This window comes from Xenopus laevis, chromosome 8L (genome assembly GCF_017654675.1).
Source record: "Xenopus laevis strain J_2021 chromosome 8L, Xenopus_laevis_v10.1, whole genome shotgun sequence".
Classification (NCBI taxonomy): domain Eukaryota; kingdom Metazoa; phylum Chordata; class Amphibia; order Anura; family Pipidae; genus Xenopus; species Xenopus laevis.
Window position 1 is genome coordinate 125,252,849 of NC_054385.1, and position 20,411 is coordinate 125,273,259.

A 20,411-nucleotide genomic window follows, 5' to 3' on the forward strand; every position below is an offset into this window, starting at 1 on the left:
TTTAATTCCTAAACCAACAAGTGTATTTTTTTTATTTGTAACAATATAAACATTAAATAAACCCAATAGGCTGGTTTTGCTTCCAATAAGGATTAATTATATCTTAGTTGGGATCAAGTACAAACTACTGTTTTACTATTACACAGAAAAGGGAAATTATTTTTTAAAATGTGGATTATTTGGATAAAATGGAGTCTATGGGAGATAACTTTTTGGATAACAGGTTTTCGGATAATGGATCCCATACCTGTGTAGGGGCCCCTATGGGTTAATCTGCCCTATGGCTTTAAGGCCCCACCCTTAGCTCAGTGTTATTTGCAAGAGGTGTAATGACAACTTCCTGCCACACTGCTATATAGTGAGTGTAGGGAGTGGCCTCTTCCTCTTTGGCCTTTGGATGGTGATCCAGCTGGGTGTGCTCAGGGGAGACTGGGTGCAGCAAGGCCCAGAAAGGTATGTGTCCAAGTCAGGGACAAGGAAACCCCGTGAATGAGGGTTAGTGAGAACAGGGTAGCTCTGTATGAGTCTCTCTAGGAGAGAAAGGCAGAGAGCATGTGTAGAAAGAGCAGCTGAAGCTCCAACAAGGATTTGCAGTAAGGGAGTAGCTTCCCAGAGGCTCTGTGTGTTGCCTCCAGTCAAGGACCTCAGTGAAGAGGGTGTTAGGATAGCAGTTGGCTTCCTGAATAGTCCACTGGATGGGAATGGCGTACTGAATCTGCAAATGCCAAATGGAGTCCTTCCTCAGCTGATATCTGTGTTACCTGTTCTGAATAAGATGTGAAACTAATTATGTGTATAAATTATGTGTATTAATTACTAATCAGCCTTATATTGTGACATTTCTATTCTATGTGTACTGTATATTGTGAGTGGTCCCTAAGCCCAGTAAGTGACAGCAGCACAGAGCATGTGAATCATTGAATCGGCAGAAAAGAAGATGGGGAGCTACTGGGGCATCTTTGGAGACAGAGATCTTTACTGCTAAAGGGCTGTGGTTGCCTTGGGCTGGTACAGAAGCACAAAACATCATGTACAACATTTCTAGCTACTTCTTTAGTTAGGCTTTAGTTCTCCTTTAATGCCATTTTCTGATCTTACTTTCATTATCCATTTTCTGCAGTGATCCTACTGGCATGTCTGGGCTTAATGAAGAGCTCATTCTCCAATTTCTGGAGTGATCTTACTGGTATGCCTGGGGTTAATGAAGAGCTCATTATCCAATTTCTGCAGTGATCTTGCCTTTATGCAGATACATTATACTGGAATGTCAAGAGTTAATACTGTGATCTGAATTTGAATGTTTTATGCACCAAATTCATTTATTTTTTCTTACTGGCATTTCTGGGGTTAATCAAGCTCTCTGAATCCATTTCCCGCAGTGATGTTACTGGCGCGGGTGTTTAGTAAAAGTGGATTGAACTTTACATTCTCAGTGGCATTATTATTATTATGGGCCCGGAGTTAAACATTTGCTGCAGGCCCCATGTTTTATTGAAATGGCCCTGATTTGAACCCATTAATTCCTAACAGTGTGGCTCCCTTTAGAGGAAGAGCTTACATACAATAAAGAACGGCAACATTTATTTTAAGTAGGACCTCCTGAGTAAGTAGCCCAACTCTACCCAACAGTTCTGCCTAGGTACACATTAAAGCCAGAGGGCCCCTAAACCAGTATATACATATTGTGCCTAAAAAAATAAACTTTATGGTCCCACAGCATCCCTAGAGCTACTATTCACTACAATACCCAGAATCCCTCCCTGGCTTTTTGAAAAGCTCTGATGTTCTTCTGCTTAGGAAAGATTTGAGAAAGGTTTCTAATTTTATTCCTAAGCAGAAGAACATCAGAGCAGCCTCTTTCTTTCTCCTGACAACTTCCTTGACTACTTGCTGGTCAGACTGGTGAGACAATAGTAACAGTACATGTAGCCTTTAATATCTTGGAATTAAAAAAAAAATGTACATCCCAAAAGTGTTTACAATAGCACTCTCAACAATGTTTTTGGATGGGGTCAGTGGCCCCTATTTGAAAGCTGGAAAGAGTCAGAAGAAAAAGGTAAATAATTCAAACAATTTGAAAGGTTGCTTAGAATTGGTCATTCTAGAAAATAATAAAAGTTAACTTTAAGGTGAACCATCCCTTTAAGGATTTTGCAATGTTGATGTTCTTTCAACTCCAATTAAAGTTGAATTCTGCTGACTTTCTCCTTCTTTCCAAACTTTCAAACACCTGATAAAAAAACTTATCCAATGAACGAAAGCTTCACCAAAGAAGTAGCTAGAAATGTTGTACATTATGTTTTGTGCTTCTGTACCAGCCCAAGGCAACCACAGCCCTTTAGCAGTAACGATCTGTGTCTCCAAAGATGCCCCAGTAGCTCCCCATCTTCTTTTCTGCTGATTCACTGCACATGCTCTGTGCTGCTGTCACTTACTGAGCTTAGGGACCCACTCACAATATACAGTACACATAGAATAGAAATGTCACAATATAAGGCTAATTAGTAATTAATACACATAATTACTACATGGCAGCACAGAAACCAGTGCAATTAGCATCAGAATTTAATAATCAGCAAACCTGTAGCATCAGCTTATATTACAGCCAGGGAAGCTCATTTTCTGCTGGATAATTAGTGACGAGCCCTAAGCTTAGCTTCTCAACAGCCAATCAGAGCCCACTGAGCATGTGAGTGTCACAGACACTTTCCAAGATGGTGACCCCCTGTGACAAGTTTGAAGTCCTGGATCATTGCTGCTATTGACAAGCTCAAACTTTAGGTTGTTGCAATAAGGTCATTCTATAAAATGTTAAATTTTTAGCCATATTCATTTTTTAGGGTTTAGTTCTCCTTTAAATTCCTACATTTACAATAACTGCAGAACACAGAAGCATTTCCAGTAAAGCAATTTGGTGAGAACATCTTTACGTTCGTGCGCTCAGAATAAGTGTGTAACACTCCTGTTCAGTCAGTGGATGGCGATGTTTTGGCAGAAGATGAGTTTTTTGCTTTGTTCTGTATGGTATTTCTTGATACCAGGTGTCAGATTGTGGTTTAACGTTCCCTGGCACCCCCAGACCCAAAGTACATTACAAGCTTCCTTTATTATATTTTATTGGAACCCATGCCGGAACAAATGCAAGAAACTTTCTGGGGCGGAGTAAAGTCATCAGTCAAAAGCAGCCTGTTCCTTTCAGACTAAGTCTGAATACAACAACTAATTAATATCAGGTCTAAGATGATTTCTAGGAAAGAAATGTATTGGGAAACCCCAGCATGTACCAACTGTTTATATAATAGTGTAAGTAGAGGAACTGCTTATGTTTACATCAGTATATTAACCACTTAACTGCTGGCAACATTCCCATGTGCACCTGACAGACAAAGTTATGGCATCAAGTGTCAGAATCCAGGAGACATAGGAGAAATAAAAAAAAAGTGGCTGCAAGTAGAATTATTTATGGGGCTGCCGGGGTGCACAGTTTTGCCAACTTTCCAACCCTTGAAGTTACCCTTTGGCGAGGTTGCCAAACGAGTGGATCTTTCCCCAATATGCACACCAACGACAGGGCAATAGGCCCTAGGGCCAACTGATCAGATTATAATGAAGGGAATGGACGTCGACGGGTTGTACGACTGCATCAAATATCCGATAAGGTCATCAATTGCAAGAAAATTCAAACCTGCCTGATCAATATCTGGGCGATTTTTTGGCCAAATATCGATCAGGGAGACCCATCGGAAGCTACCATACTCCGACAGATAAGATGTAGAATTAGAAGGAACCATATTGGCAGGTTTAATCTGTCCGTGTATGGCCAGCTTAAAATATAATTAGTCCTTATTGGAAACAAAACCAGCCTATTGGGTTTATTTAGGGGCAGATTTATTAAGCTCGAGTGAATTTTCAAAGTAATTTTTTGGATACTTTGACCATCGAATAGGATACTACGACTTCAAATTTACTTCGACTTCAATTCAAAGTAAAAATCGTTAGAATATTCGACCGTTCGATAGTCGAAGTACTGTCTCTTTTGAAATCCAAATTAAAGCTACCAAATTGCTATATGGCCTATGGGGACCTTCCAGTGCATTTTTTTAAGTTTTTTAGCATTGAATAAAAATCCTTCGATCGATCGCTAAAAATCGATCGAATCGTTCGATAGAAAGGATTTAATCGAACAACTTTTATTTGATCGAACGAATGCTATTTTAGCGCTAAATCCTTCGAATTCGATATTCGAATTCGAAGGATTTCAATTTGATGGTCGAATTTCGAGGGTTTTAACCCCTTGAAATTCGACCCTTGATAAATCTGCCCCTTAATGTTTAACTGATTTTATAGTAGACTTAAAGGGGTTGTTCACCTTTGACTTAGCTTTAAGTACAATTTAGAGAGTGATATTCTAACATAATAAATAATTTGTATTAAATTATTATTTGTGTTTTTTGAGTAATTTAGCTTTTTATTCTGCAGCTCTGCAGTTTCAACAATTCAGTTGCTAGGGTCCACATTGCCCTAGCAATCATGCACTGGAATATGGAATAGGAGAGGCCTGAATAGAAAGACAAGTAATAAAAGTAATAAAAAGTAGCAGTAACAATAAATGTGTCACTTTACAGAGCATTTGCTTTTTATATGGGGGTCTGTGACCCCTCTTTGAAAACTCGGATAAGTCAGAAGACTAAGGCAAATAATTAAAAAACTATAAAAAATAAATAACAAAAACCAATTGAAAAGTTTTTCATTCTGTAACCTACTAAATGTTAACTTTAAGGTGAACCACTCCTTTAAGGTCAGGGCACACAGGCAGATTCGGGGAGATTAGTCCCCCATTGACAAATCTCCTCTTCTTCTGGGCAACTAATTTCCCCAATTTTGGGCATAATTTTATATTTATTGCCTCAATACAGTTTCGCCAATGCAGGGCAGCTTTCCCTGGTCACTATTCCTGATATGCACTGGCCACAAGCTAGTAGGAAAAGACTGGAAGATCTGTAGAAGGTGTGTAGTATTTTTATTTCTGCAGTTGTACAAGATTCATGTCGTTTCTCCTGTTTTGGCCGCTTCCCAATCCTAAAAGGAAAAATAGTTTATTCAGAAATGAAATTCCGTTAAACAAGGCAAAGAATCTCAATGTCAACCAAAAAACCCACAGAATGGAATAATTAAATTTCAAAAGGTCATCACAATCTTAATTATTATTACTACTACTAATAATAATAATTTATTTTATTACACGTTATTTTTGACTACATTAGAGGTCTACATGCTAGGTATTTATATAATATATAACTATACAGTCTATGCATATGTGTACATTGCTTCAACTAAGCCTTATTCTCTCTTTAATTCTTATTGTTAAGTCCCCATACAGCAAATCCTTGGACTTTGGTGGGGCCTGAATGGTTGAGGGGTCTACTGTTTGGTTCTCCCTCTACAGGTCCTACACTGGCCTTCTCCAGCTCTCTCTGCCCACTACTCAAACTAATGATCGACCGAGTGAGGGGAGGGAGGACAAGGAAGGAGCACACACGTTTCATTTTGTGAGCCAGGTCACCTGAAGAACTTTTTGTGGGGGAGCTGGCTCTGCTTATTTACACCACTGACAATCACAGACAATGGGTTCCTAATCAAGCACAAAAAGGCCAATAACTTCAGATGATGTAAAGTAAAAAAAAAAAAACCCCGTTTCCAAATTTCCATAGTTTTAAACACTTTAAAGAGACCCCTAAACACAAGAGCAATAATACACCCTTAGTGGTCATTTAAAATGCATATACATCTGGGGTCTAGCTGCACTCTGCACCTCACACTGGATAATAAATTCAGTGCAAAGTACGCAATCTGGTCCAGTTGAATGTCTTTATGTCATGCACTGAGTTATCAATTAAAAAAGCTTGAGTGATAACCATAATTATAATTCTATAACACTGTAGGATACATCAGAGTAGATGAGGTTGGAAAAAAAAGTCCATCAAGTTCAACCATTTGGTCTCAAGTTAATCTCATCGATTGTAAAATCTGGGCTGTCATTCCAAAAAAAAAAAAAAAAAAAAAAAATAGCAGGCAGGCCAGAAGAATACTAGTAAAAAAAGGATTTATTTAATTCACATGTCCAACCTAATGCGTTTTATGCCTTGGGGCATAAAACGCATTAGGCTAATTTTATTCATCTTGGAGACATGATCCTCTGACCTATATCAATTTATAGTTGCTATTGTTTTCTCTTTCTTTCTTCCAGTTCATTGTGCAGCCCTGTGAAATATGCAGGTGCTTTACAAAAATACAATTATTATTATTATTATTAATTATATTATTAATAATAATATAATAATACAAGTTGTGATATTATTACTATTAATAATAATAATAATAATAAGCTGACTAGTTTAAGAATGCAAGGTTTGAATGGTAAATTCTAATTAACATTTTTGAGTTGGTTTAAAACCACCAACGCAAATTCAAATCTGAGATTGATCATCCCCCTACCATGGAAGTAACTCAATAGGTCGCCACCTAAAACCAGTTCATGTAGAAGTCAATGGCAGAGGTCCGCTGACCTACTTGAAGAAGTTAATAGCATTCCTGACATTTGAGTTTTTTCGGAGGAAAAAATTCGAATATTGTTCGAATTCGATTGAAGTTTCGGGTCGGTAACATTCAAACGAATTTTAGACATTCGAGTTTTTTCTTAAATAAGATACCATTCGAATTTCAAGGTCATTCAAGGTAAAAAAAAACTCGACCTTTGATAAATATGCCCCTTGGAAATCCAGACTACCTCACACCTGTTTGTGTACCCTTCATTACCAAACACTGTTCAAGGTAGGACAGATCCCAGGGAATGCCTGATATATCCATTGTTGGTACAGGCATGGGATCCATTATCCATTTTAATCAAATAATTCAACATTTTAAAACATATTTTCTTTTTCTTTGTAATAATAATAATAATATTAATACTAAAACGGGGGGGGGGGGGGGACCTGGCATGGAACCGAGCGGTCGTAACCTTTAGAGGCTCCGCAGGCAAGGCGGTGATATTGTCCGATATTAAGCTTACAACTTTGCATTCGGGTTCCCATCTACTAGAGGACTTCAGTGGCCTGATCGCTATGGGGAAAAAATGGCAATGTGATAAAAAAACAACGCTATCTCCTTACCTGCAAAGAACAGTGGGCACTAAAAGCTGCGACGACAGTCAAGATGGCCATGGTCAGCACAGCGCACGATCGGCTTCACCACCATCTAGGCCATTTACTCCTCCACCTGGACTGAGCCCAACACCACCGTAGGCCAGAACCTCCCCAGGTCAGTCTAACACCGGCGCATCCCCTTGGGTATATCCCCTTGACGACCCGCCAGTTACAACCAGGGTTTTGCAAGAGCAGCTGGCCTTATTGCAGGCCCAGCTTTATATGTCACTATCCCGATCGGTTACAGCAGCTATATCAGTTGCGGTTAAAGATCTCCAGAGAGATTTGGGAGACATTGTTGAACGTACTGATAAGCTTGAGACTTATACAGATGACATTGCTCAACGAGTAGCAAGCCTAGAATAGGAAAATAACATTCTCAGGGAGGAGAAGGATCAGCTTAAGGACACTTGTGAAGACCTGGAAAACAGGTCACGTCGGCAAAATCTGAGATTTAGGGGAATAGGGGGTACAGACATTACAAAATACCTAACAGCCTTGTTCATACATCTATGCCCAGACAAATTGACTGAGCTGTGGAAATTGGACAGGGCACATAGATCTTTGGCCCCCAAGCCTCCCACTTCCATTATTATGAACGCAAGGAAGAGATATTGGCTAAAACTCGCGGGGTGAATTCCCTGGACTTCCGCAATCATAAAGTACAGATTTACTCGGATTTATCACCGGGTTACTTTGGCAAAGAGGAGGGAATTAAAACCGGTCACTCAGATCTTGAGAGAAAACAACATCCCTTACCGCTGGGGATTCCCCTTTAAGCTGGTTATCACATATAGGGGTCAAACGCATACCCTGACTCATCCGCATAATGCAGGGGTCAGAACCTTTACTATCAAATGAGCCATTTTGTCCCCTCTTGCACTAAAGAAAAATAGTCTGGAGCCGCAAAACATAACACAGCTTATAAAATTTTAAAGTTTTAACCTTTTTTTAATTTTAACGGTTACAACAACAGAATACAACAAACAGAAGTGCAGTGTGTATGTGTAGGCCTACTTTGCAATAAATGAAACACTGAATAGCCCTATTAAATGTTAGTGTTCTTATCTGTTTAATGTAAATTCTGTTTCTGAAGCTCCATGCTGATCTTCCTTCTCTTGAGTGCGTGACCGCGGAAAGGACAATGATGAATCATCTTGCTGCGGCTCGATCTTGCCTGTCACTCCTGGGACGTCTATACAGCCCTCGCTGGCGGCAGTGTGTGACTGCGGTAAGATAACCTTTAGCTTACCACGGTCACACACTCAAGAAGCCACCAGCAGGTGCAAGGGCTGTATACAGGCGCCCTTAATGCCGCCTGAGGCAGCGTTTGAAATATGCATCACTAGCTCAGAGAGCAAAATTGCGTTCTTTGCGCTAGAAAAGCCAAATTTCCGGTTTAAATCCAGAAATTCGTCTCTTAAAGTTACCAGGAGCAGCTTTTTGCCACCCCAGGTAACTTCTGGGCAGCTGCCGCCTGAGGCAAGCTGCTTACCTTGCCTCATGGCAGAAACGTCCCTGGCTGTATAGACGATGTGACAGGCAAAGCCGCAAGACTGAGCCGTAGCAAGCAAGATAAAGAGCCGCATGAGGCTCCAGAGCAGCGGGTTGCCTACCCCTGGCATAATGGAAGGAAATTATTGTCAGCTCTCGGACTGAAACCCAAGGAAACTATTAGAGCTGGTCCGACATCACCTTCTCAACCTTCACTAAGGCCACAGTGGACCAGAATGATGGGTTCTTCACAACACTCCAGCCTCGCTCTATCTCCATCCCCGCAACGAGAGGACTTACCACCGTGAAGAATATTGGATCTCCACTTTTGGCCTCATACTAATTGACCATTTGGGTCACTCCTCTATAGTTGTTTCATACATTTATTGGGCCTTCCCGCCATGCCTCTTATTCTTATATTGTAACATTTTCTATGTCTCAACCTACGGTCCCCCCCCATAGGAGCCTGGAGTCTCCATTTTTTTGTTTTTTCATATACAGTAGCCCTGAAGACTGGTTCTTCCTCTCCACACCTTTACATCTTGTTCCTGCTGGAATGTCAACTCTTTGAGATAACGTTGTAACTATAATGCTATGTTGTTGTTTTCTTTATATATTTGTAACTTGAGCATTGCACCAATGTATGGCTTTAATAACCGTCTGTAAGATAATACTACTGCTGAATAAAACATTTTAAGTTAAAAAAAAATAATAATAATAATAAAACAGTAGCTTGTACTTGACCCCAAATAAGATATAATCAATCCTTAATGGAGGCAAAACAATCCTATTGGGTTTATTTAATGTTTAAATGATTTCTTTATATATCAAAGGTCACATTTGAATTAACTCTAATTTTAAATAAAAACTCAAATGGAAAAAACTTGAATCATTGAGTTTGGGATTAATATCCTGAAAACTCAAACTGATTGAGTTTTCGGCAAACATGAACTGAAATCACTCGAATTGAGTTTTTGAGGGAAACCCTCCGAAAAACCTTGAACATCATGAAGGCTGTTAACATCTTAAAATGGTTCAAGGGACCTCTGTCATTGACTCCTACATGACCTTGACAAGTTTTAGATGGTGTATTTTCAGATTTGAGATATTTCCATGGTCGGGGTACAATAAATCTAAAAAAATATTAATTTATTTTTAAAAATCAAAATATTGACTCAATTTTTGACTCAAAAATAAGTCAGGAAACTCAAATTTTTCATGGAAAACACAACCGATCCTTAATAAATCTGCCCCTTAAGCATTGAGATTCAAATTACAGAAAGACTTCTATCCAGCAAATATAGGTCCCGAGCAATCTGGATAACAGATCCCATTCCTGTACAAACTCACACAGCTACTCAACAATGTATTAAACAGATGGAGCTTTTGTCTATTTCACTATGTACAGTATGTGTATTTGCAAAAGTTGCCTATAATGTTAGAGTAAGGGCTACAAGGAACATTTTAACTGAACATTTGCAAATCCAACAGAAAAACAAGAGAATAGGACAATACATACCTGTACTCTTTCTCCGTTTATATATGAATATTCCCAGGGCAAAAAGGGCAAGGACAAGAATAGCAGTCCCACCGATCAGGAGGTACAACATGCTTCTATTACTGGATTCTGTTTATTAGGTGGAAAGAAGATGATTTTAAAGGATAAACGCAACTTAATGAAAAATAATTCAGACCCTAAACTGAGTTGTTGGTTACAGGTTGTGCTAATCCTGTGATTATCCTGTATTATCTAATGGATCATTCACGGTTATTCAACAGAATTGATAAAGCCATGCTGACAACTTTAGGAGAGGTGGAATACTGAAAGTACTGTAGGGGATGTTTCCTTCAACCTAGGGCATCAGTGATTAGAAGATGATGGTTTCATGTATTAGAACAATAAATTACATATAAATATATTTATGTGACTAATGTAATTTCTGGATATAGTAAACATTTTTGGCCACAAAACAAATGTTTTGAGCACAAAATGATTGGGATCAACAATTTAAAACACTCACCAAAGGGAACAACCAGGGGATTCTCCAAACTGCTGTGATCCACATGGCAGGAGTAAGTGGCGCCCTCCTCTGGTGTTACCTCCACACTGACTCTGATCTGATAGGTGCCATCAGGGTTTGGCAGGATCTCTGCTGATTCCTCTGAGTAAATCTCATCTCTCCCATTCTTTATCCACTTCACTTCCACATCTCGGGGGTAGAACCCATACACCCAGCAGAACAGTTTGATGCCATTCTCTGACTCTGAGCTGGAGATCTTCACTTTAGGGGGAACTGACAGGAGGGGAGAAGAAGGGAGGGAGAGAGAAGTGAAATGCTTTTTGCAAGAAACCCTTATTCAACCAATAGAGAAAGAATTTGTGTTTCACCCGCAGATAAATGTGAAAGAAAGAGACTGCTCTGATGTTCTTCTGCTTAGGAAAGATTTAAGAAAGGTTTCTAATATGTTTCCTAAGCAGAAGAACATCAGGAGAATTCCTTTCTCCTGACAAATTCCTTGACTACTTTTACTGTTGTAAAAAAATTAATTTATATTAACAGTACATGTCATGGGAAAACATGTTTTTTTCAAAACACATCAGTTAATATTGCTGTTCTAGCAGACGTCTGCGCTGAAATACGTTTTTTCAAAAGAGCAAACAGATTTTTTTATATTCGATGTTGAAATCTGACATGGGGCTAGACATATTGTCAGTTTCCCAGGTGCCCCCAGTCATTTGACTTGTACTCTGATAAACTTCAGTCACTCTTTACTGCTGTACTGCAAGTTGGAGTGATATCACCCTCCTCCCTTCCGCCCCCCCCCCCAAGGAACCTAAAAACAGAACAATGGGAAGGTAACCAGATAGCAGCTCCCTGGTAGATAAATGCACAGCACTATAGACTTTTTACAGTAGTAAAAATCCATGTCCCACTGCAAAACGTTCAGTTGCATTGAGTAGGAGAAATACTAGCCTGTCAAAAAGCAGTTCCATAGTGCAGCCCTGGCTCTTTCTGAAAGCACATGACCAGGCAAAATGACCTGAGATGGCGCCTATAAACCAATATTACAACAAAAAAAATGATACGTGTTGGTTCAGGACTGAACACTTACATAGTAGATTGAATTGTCTGAAGTGTAACCAGTGTAATGTAGAAATAAAAACTACAACATAAAAATCATGATAGAATCCCTTTAATATCTTAGAATAGCACTCTAATCAATTTTACATTCACTTATTTTAAAGGTTTACTTATCCTTTAAACATACAATGGAGAGCTCTGTCTGAGTGCAAAGGCTGCAATGGCAATGTTCCAAGTGGTTAAAGGATAGGGGGCAAAGATTTAGGAATGAAAATTGAGCGAGATAAATGAAAGTCAGATGATTAAAAACCTTGTAGAATTATGGTGAGATAATAACTGGTTCAGATTAGGTCCATCTAGCAAAGAAAATTTACTTTACTGGATAGCTGGATCTTGCCTTTGATGTAACGATCTATTACAATGATGAAAATGTACTGGTAGTATAACTGAAAGCTCCTGAGACCCACAGCAAACTCATTTTAGAACCTCCCTAGACTTTAGGACAATCACCTGTTTTGCAAAGATACCATATAATAAAACGGCATACTTTTTATGAACTCACTGGGCCACCATACCCCCTGGCCCACCATAAGCCTGGATATTTTACTAATTAAGAGTACAAATGTATGTCTGTATTGAATTAATTGCAGTCTTTAATGTTCATTGAAACATATCATAGACAAGACAAACATAGTTATAGGGTCTCACCTTTCCTCTTCATGTAGGCTGAAAAATAATGGAGATATAACTTCATATATTGGATACATTCATTCTCCATGTAGATGTTCATAACAGTTACATAATCATAGCGCTTATTCCATTGGTCCATCATATCCAGAACCTCTTGTGTTACAGACACATGCACCATCTTCTCTTTTTCCAATGCTATAATCTCTTTGCCATTATACGCAATCTCATGATATCCACCAGCCGTACCATCCTCATTCAGCTCACAGACAGACCTCCTCTGGTAGACAGGGAACCCTCCATTATCTGTAAAACAAACATATATATATATATATATATATATATATATATACAGTGTGTATATATATATATATATATATATATATATATATATATATATATATATATATGTGGCGAAACATTGGCTTAAATGTCGACACACATTACCGGAGTTTAGGCACATGGTGATTGACCATGTGCCCCCCCCTCAGGAGAGGTGGTGACAGGGATTTACTATCACTGCAAGGGGAATCCAGGTGGATCTATAAATTGGATGTCCTGGCCCCGAAGGGACTAAATGAAACACTGCCGATGTCCCCTTTCATGTGAACTGTTGGTTACTTTTGTTGACATATGCTCAATCTTGAATAATTGTAACCATCTTGAGCTGTTAAGGATACATTGTTGCGATTGTTTCCGTGCTAAGAATCTCCATACTAAGTGACAGGACATACTCAGGGAGACAAATTACTCTGTCGGGGCAGCTTCACCATACATAAAAGGGACGAATACATAGCTACCAGTGTCTAAGACTGTACCCTGTATATTTTATATGAAATTGGGCCATGTATTATACTTATAGAGCTTCATTATATATATATGCTGTGACTGTTTTTCCGGTGACGTGCACCCCTAGCCGGTCAGAGGATTTCGGCCCTTAATGGGATATTGGCCCCAGGCAGGGTTCAGATGGTGTCCGGCAAGAGTAGTCCGACTCGCTAACAAGTGGTCCAACACAGCCAACCTCTATGATCAGAGTGCGTATTCCTATCCTTAACAGCCCGAGTTGCAATAGCAGGAGTAAAACTGGATGTTAATGCTGCTGGTTACAGGTAAAATCCGTGATATACCTATGTGGGACAGCGGGACCATATATTTTATGAGCGCTGTTAACACAGGGATGACTGGCTGAGGACAACCATAGAGAACAACCTAACAGCACATCCAACCAACCCATGGAGGGTTAAAAATAGTTTGTCATAGAGGAGCATTCCATATATGGCGAATGGGGGCGTGTTTAGCAGTGAGCATCGCAAGGGATAGTGAGAGATAGCGAGGAAACTCTGTAGAGCTGCTGTCAGTGACCGGAGAGGATCTGTTGCGGTTTTTAAAAAGTTTGCTGAGACGGATTATTCTGCTGCTTCTATACACCGCTCTGTACCTGTAAATCTGAGGCGACATGGCTATGGAGGTATGTAAGAGCCGTCTTTCCTGCCGGTGGGGTGCAGTCCGTGTTAGCTTCACATAGGTATGTGTAGTTAATATACACGGCGATCTTTAATGTTTTTAATGATTTTTAACTTCGCATGTGGCACTATGGCACACAGGTCACGGAGTATATATATATACACTGGATGGTTATTTATGTATTATTTATTTTTTAACAATGATGATGAGCATTGGGGCACTGATTGGTTACAGAGTACACACTCCCACTTCTTGTCACTTCCCTTTTGGCGCGCAATGGGGGTATTTAAGTTTGTTTGGTGGTATGCACAATTTTTTTGTTCCTGAAGACGGCTCCAGCGGTCGAGCCGAAACGTTGAATAAAATCTTTTCTATTTTTGTATAAAGACCTGTTGGTGCGGTTTTTCCTTCTTGCCTATATATATATATATATATATATATATTCAAATACAAGAGTCCTCTGCACTCAACTTGGGTTATCAATAACATGTCCTGAATCCCCTTTGCTAAGTAAAAGGGTACTGGAAATTCCTTCACATGGCAGAGTGCCTCCACCTAATGGGATCCGGGAAATACACCTGCGGGTGGCTCCATTAGGAAAACATTCAAACAAATATAACTTTATGTAATATTAAAGGCAAAGTAAAATAATGTATGCATTCACATCATATTAATGACCACTACCCTAGGAATATCTGCAGTCCAATCCTGGCACCTCCTTGCCTGGCAAAGTCCCCACTCCACTCCTGGTGGACAAAGAGTCTCAGTCCCTTTTCCCCCAAAGAGCTCTTAAGTTTCCCAGGTAGCGCTACCTGTCCAAATACCTATCCCGCTGGACAAAGGTATTTGCTCTCAAATGGCAGGCACATGAGAAAAGCCTGTTTCACAAACAGGAGACATGCTGTATCCTTTCTTTTTCTACCCTCACTCAGGCACAACTCACCCTGAGGATTCACTCAGATGGGTAGGCTCATCCAGAGCTGGAACAGGCATCCACAGCGATGAAATCCATTCAGTGAAGAACAAGCAGCTTGCTTTAAATCTTCAGGGTACTACTCCCAACACTATCAACAGTGTGAGCCCTACAAACCCCCTTTATTCCTTACAGCACAGCTCACAGCATTCTGCATAATGTTAGCACACAAAATCCTCCTCTGCTGAACTACAGCTCCCATCACTCTCCATAGTGCGAGCACACAAAAGTCCATCCAAGCTCTAAATCCACATGGTTGAGTTTACCAGGCTCTGGAGTACCCTGTATGAGCCCCGCAGGGCTATCAAACTCATTTTAGCCCCTACGTGTTTGCAGCAGTTACTTCCACCCTCTCTCAGTGAAAGTGAGAGCAGCAATGGCTGTGTGCACATGACTCTGCCTAAATCAAAACAGTTACGCAGCAGTGACACCTTCTGGCACCCTCCAGTATCTGCCAGACATGCTGCACAGGGACAAGGGGTCCTGCCCCTCCCAAGACTCTAGGTAGACTCTGTAGTTTGAGAAGAAGGGGATCTCCACCATGTGGTTTCAGACTGTAGGGGAATTAACCCTACAGGACCCTACATATATATTATTTATATATTATACCCAACTGTATTAGATTTGCATTTCATTGTACTCACCATATGTCTTGTTTAAAAATCCCATTATAAATTCCATTTGGTCTCTTTCAGTAATCTCCACTTCCTGAGCCAACTTAGTCTGCGTCTCCAGGAGCTCAGTCAGGGCATCCTCTGGCACGGCAATAAGAGACTCATTAAGTGGAATCAAAAACTGGGCCCAGCGTGTGTCACTGTTGTACTTTCCATACTTGAAGTCATCTATATACGCATATATAGTATATATTGGCAGGCCCGGGGTAGGGAATAATATTCGTGTTACGAGATATGTGAGAGTGTGGCCACCTGTAATACAACAAAAATCAGATCTGTGTTTTTAGGCTTTATTATTGGAATATTATAGGTAGTAGGTGGCATATTTATGGAGAAGAAAAACTATTTAATATGGGCAATTGCATAGTTACAAAGCAGACACAGCATTTTATACTTGGAAGCAATTTAGATAACCTATAAAATTGCATAAGTCTCACAGAATGTACAGAAATATATTCATTAGCACATAAATAAAAGTCTAACGCATGTTGTACCTGATGGGGCATTTGCTCATAGGCTAATGGATATGGCATGTACAATTTCCAATACCAATAGTGACATCACCTCAAAGCAAAGTGCAAAGTCATGTATAGAGAACAATAACACCTTACACACATTTCAAAGCCAATAAACACCCGATCATGTACACAATTGCGGACTGGCCCATAGAGATACCAGGAAAGATGCCGATCAGGCCCAGGTGTCAGTGGCCCCTCATGCTGCTAAACATTTGGCCTATTTAATAGCCATTCCCTATTTCTATGAGAATGAAGAGACTAAATAGATGGAATAATATATTATAGTAAAGAGACTAGAAGAATAAAGGCTGAGTGAGGAGAGGAAGAATAATAGTACTGAGAGTGAGCCCCTGGTCTAAGGTTTTTTGGTGGGACCCTGGTGTCCCAGTCCGACACTGAGTGTCCAGTTTATCTATAGATTTCACATAATCACTTCAATTAATCATGAAAAAACAAAAAACAGAAAAGTATTATCTGAAATGCAAATCTTTTGTTTAAAAACTGACTACAACAGTATTACAACTAGAGCACAGTGTCTTGTGTTCATGGAGACTTACAGAGCCAGTATATGAGGCTGGGAAAGTCTCCAAATCACTGATCTGGGATTTATTGTAAGATCATGAAGAGTATCAGGTGACATCAAAGTCCCTGTTCAATGACATATGTTTCTGAAGAAAACAGAAATTAAAACAGTACAAAGAGGCTGCTCTGATATTCTTCTGCTTTGGAAACCAATTAGAAACCTTTCTCAATTTATTCCTAAGCAGAACATCAGAGCAGCCTTGCTGCTCCTAACAACTTCCTTGACTACTTGGTGATCAGAGTGGTCAGAAACTGATCAGCAGGTGGCGCTGTTGTAGCAAAATCCATTCATATTAACAGTACATGTATCTTTTAATAACTTGGAATAAAAAGAAAATAAATAATGAATGTAAATGGCAAAAGTATTTGAAATAGTGCTCTCATCAATTCTACATTCACTTATTTTAAAGGTTTACTTATCTTTTAAGATAACATTTGGTAGGTAATAGATTGGCTAATTCTAAGCAGCTTTTCAATTGGCCTTTTTCTTTTTATAATTTGTGAAATATTTGCCTTCTTCTTCTGAGTCTTACTTGCTTTAAAAATTTAAAAAACAAATGCTCTGTAAAGGCTATAGAAGTATTGTTATTGCTACTTTGTATTACTCATCTTTCTATTCAGGCCTCTCCTATTCAAATTCCAGTCTCTTAGTCAAACCAATATATGGTTGCTATGGTAATTTTGACCATAGCAACCAGATTGCTGAAATTGGAAACTGGAGAGCTGCTGAATAAAAAGCTAAATAACTCAATAACCACTAATAAGTCCGTGTCTCTCACATCTCTTAGTTTTGTTATGTCTCCTACATTACATTCACAAAAATGTTTAGCTCTATTTGAGCCTAATTCCTTCTTTTTTTTTTTTTTAAATAAAAGGGCATGTTCCCTAATCCTATACATTGGGGGACGTGATTTATTATCAGCATATTAGATTGGAACGTCATTTTCCAGATTGTAAATCAGTATATTTTAATTCTTTACTAGGCATTTTCAGTTGACATTCTGAGGGTCATTTATCAACACTAGGCAAATTTGTCCATGGGCACTAACCCATGACAACCAATCAGGTTGCTGCATTTAATGTACTACTTGCAGCTGGCTTTAAAAAGATAATCACTGAATGGTTGCTATAGGTAACTGCCCATGGGCAAATTTGCCCAGTGTTGCTAAATAAGCCCCTCTGACTGTTAATAATCATCCAAAGTAAATAATGTCATGTTTAAATGGATTATTATTAGTGATGGGCGAATTTGTCCCATTTTGCTTCGCCGAAAAATTCGCAAATTTCCCACAAAATTCGCAAAATGGTTAAAAATTAGTGAAGCCTGCGACAATTTTTATACGTGCGCCTATTTTGTCCAAATGCATTAAAGTCAATGGGCGTCCAAATAATTTTGACGTGCAACAATTTTTATGCGTGTAACTATTCTGATGCTCACCCAAATTTTTTTGACGCAGTGGATTTTTCACAGGCGAATATTTGCAGCAGTTTCGCAAATCTATTTGCTGGCGGTGAAACATGGAAATTCATTTGCGCCTGAGAAATTTATTTGCACATCACTGATTATTATTATAATAAATAAACTGTACTGCCCACAATCCCACAAAGAGGTGTTTGCATAGGAGGGATTTTTCTCCCATTGTAGTGCCTGTGGGTGTTGGGGCTGCATCACTGTGTATGGTCAGGGTGGGTCAATGGTGGGGCCTAGTTTGTCTCATATTTGGGAATTCAAGTTTTAGGAGGTATTTACAGGTTGTGGACTGAGCAACATGAACACCTTAAGGGTCATTTATAAATGGGATGAAAAGGCCAATATTTGGACACAAATCCTCATGTTTACCCATAATGCATTCCCATTATTCATCATGTTTTAATGCAATTGTGCTTGTGTTTTGACACAAATAGGTGCAAGTTGCATCTGGCATTTTAATAGTGTGACCTGCATCACTCCAGGAGAGCTCACTGAAGTATTGTACCTTTAGTGTATTCAGAGGAACTCTAGTCAAGTCTATGAGATAATGCACAGAGGATAAAAACAAAGGCCCCATCTAATGCCACAGTTATTCATGGAGCCCTGGTAGCAGTGTAACTACAGCTCGTCTATGGCACACTTAAAAGAATTGTTCAGTGTAAAAATAAAAACTGGGTAAAAATAAAAAATGTATCTTATACAGTTAGTTAGCCAAACTGTAATGTATAAAGGCTGGAGTGACTGGATGTCTAACATACCGTATATACTCGAGTATAAGCCGAGTTTTTCAGCCCCCAAAATATGTTGAAAAATTCTACCTCGGCTTATACTCGGGTCAAGCGCAAAAACGGTCCCTGGAGTCTAGTCGCCGGCGCCTAGGAATAGTTGCCGGCATCCAAGAATGGTCGCCGACATCCAAAAACGAGACGCCGGCACCGCCAATGGGAGCAGAAACCCTCAATTTTTTGAATGAAACTTACCAGAAGCTGCTGCATTTCTCACTCTCGGCTTATACTCGAGTCAATAAGCTTTCCCAGTTTTTGGAGGTAAAATTAGGTACCTCGGCTTATACTCGGGACGGCTTATACTCGAGTATACACGGTAATAGCCAGAACACTGCTTCCTGCTACTAAAAACATGTTAGTAATAGTGATGGGCGAAAAAAATTCGCGAAACGCCCGTTTTCGGCGCCGGCGCCCGTTTTTGACGCCGGCGACTTTTTTCGAAAAAAAAAAATTTATTCGCGCCTGGCGAATAAATTCGCCCATCACTAGTTAGTAAAATACAAAATATAAAATCCTAATATCTCTATGATATCTCGCTTGGTAGCTGTAGGTCTTATCTCCCTATCTTTAAGCAACTTTCCAATATAATTAATAAAAATTGTTTCAATCGTTTTATAGTTACTTGTGCCTTTGAAACAATTATCTGTTGTTGCCTTTCCATTCTACCGGTCTGGTTGTCACTTTTAAAACCAAGCAGCAGAAGCCCGGCTGATTAACATTCATTAAAGAGTCAGATTTGGAGAATTGTTTTTAACTCCAAAGAAATTTAACGAAGCCACAGAAAACATTTTCTCACTGGGCAAAATTGTCTTTTTGGATTTACATCCTTTTTAAATGTTTCAGAACTCATGAAAATTGCATTTATGGAAACCTGCCCTAGAATGCTGTTTGAATAATACATTATTTCAAGTTAATTGCAAGCAGAAGGGTTTAGAATCAAGGTTCCAACTCTTATTTCACAACAAAAGTATTACAGGCGATATAAATTACACAGGATATTGTTACTCACCGGCACAATGTACGGCAAAGACACCCAGACTCAACAGCAGCAGCAGCAGCAGCAGCACAGTGTGACCCATTGTTACCTTATCTTTATACACAATGGAAAGACTCCAAGAATTACTCCAGCTTTGCTCAGGGACAAAATGCCAGTGCCAAACTTTCTCTGTAAAGTATCTGACCTGGATTGGGCAGGGTTAAATGTTCTGTCCAATAAGAAAACAGATAGAGCCGTAGCCAAAGTTACCAGGTAGAAAACAGATATATTTCAACTCCAAAAGTTGATAATATTTAAAGGGTCTCTAAGCCCAAGAAAATGAATTGAAACTTATTCAATATGAGCATTTTTGCAATTTCTGTTACTTTTTTATTTTTAGTGTAAGGATACTCACAGATCCTTAGCGCGGTCACATCCAGCAGGGTCGAGGCGACTAGATTATGGCGCAGGATGCAGACATTCTGATGCAGACGTTCTG

At 39.4% G+C, this 20,411-nt stretch overlaps 1 protein-coding gene across 1 annotated transcript; it reads right to left on the reverse strand.

The window, feature by feature from the left end:
• Positions 1-5,004: 5,004 nt before the first annotated feature.
• On the reverse strand, positions 5,005-20,030 carry LOC108699126 (zinc-alpha-2-glycoprotein-like). The gene is made up of 6 exons (XM_041573565.1): positions 19,946-20,030; positions 15,551-15,832; positions 12,488-12,772; positions 10,718-10,990; positions 10,216-10,323; positions 5,005-5,079 (listed from the first exon to the last, which is right to left on the reverse strand). The coding sequence occupies exons 1-6, from the start codon at positions 20,013-20,015 to the stop codon at positions 5,021-5,023; spliced, it is 1,077 nt and encodes a 358-aa protein (XP_041429499.1). The 5' UTR covers positions 20,016-20,030; the 3' UTR covers positions 5,005-5,020.
• Positions 20,031-20,411: the final 381 nt, after the last annotated feature.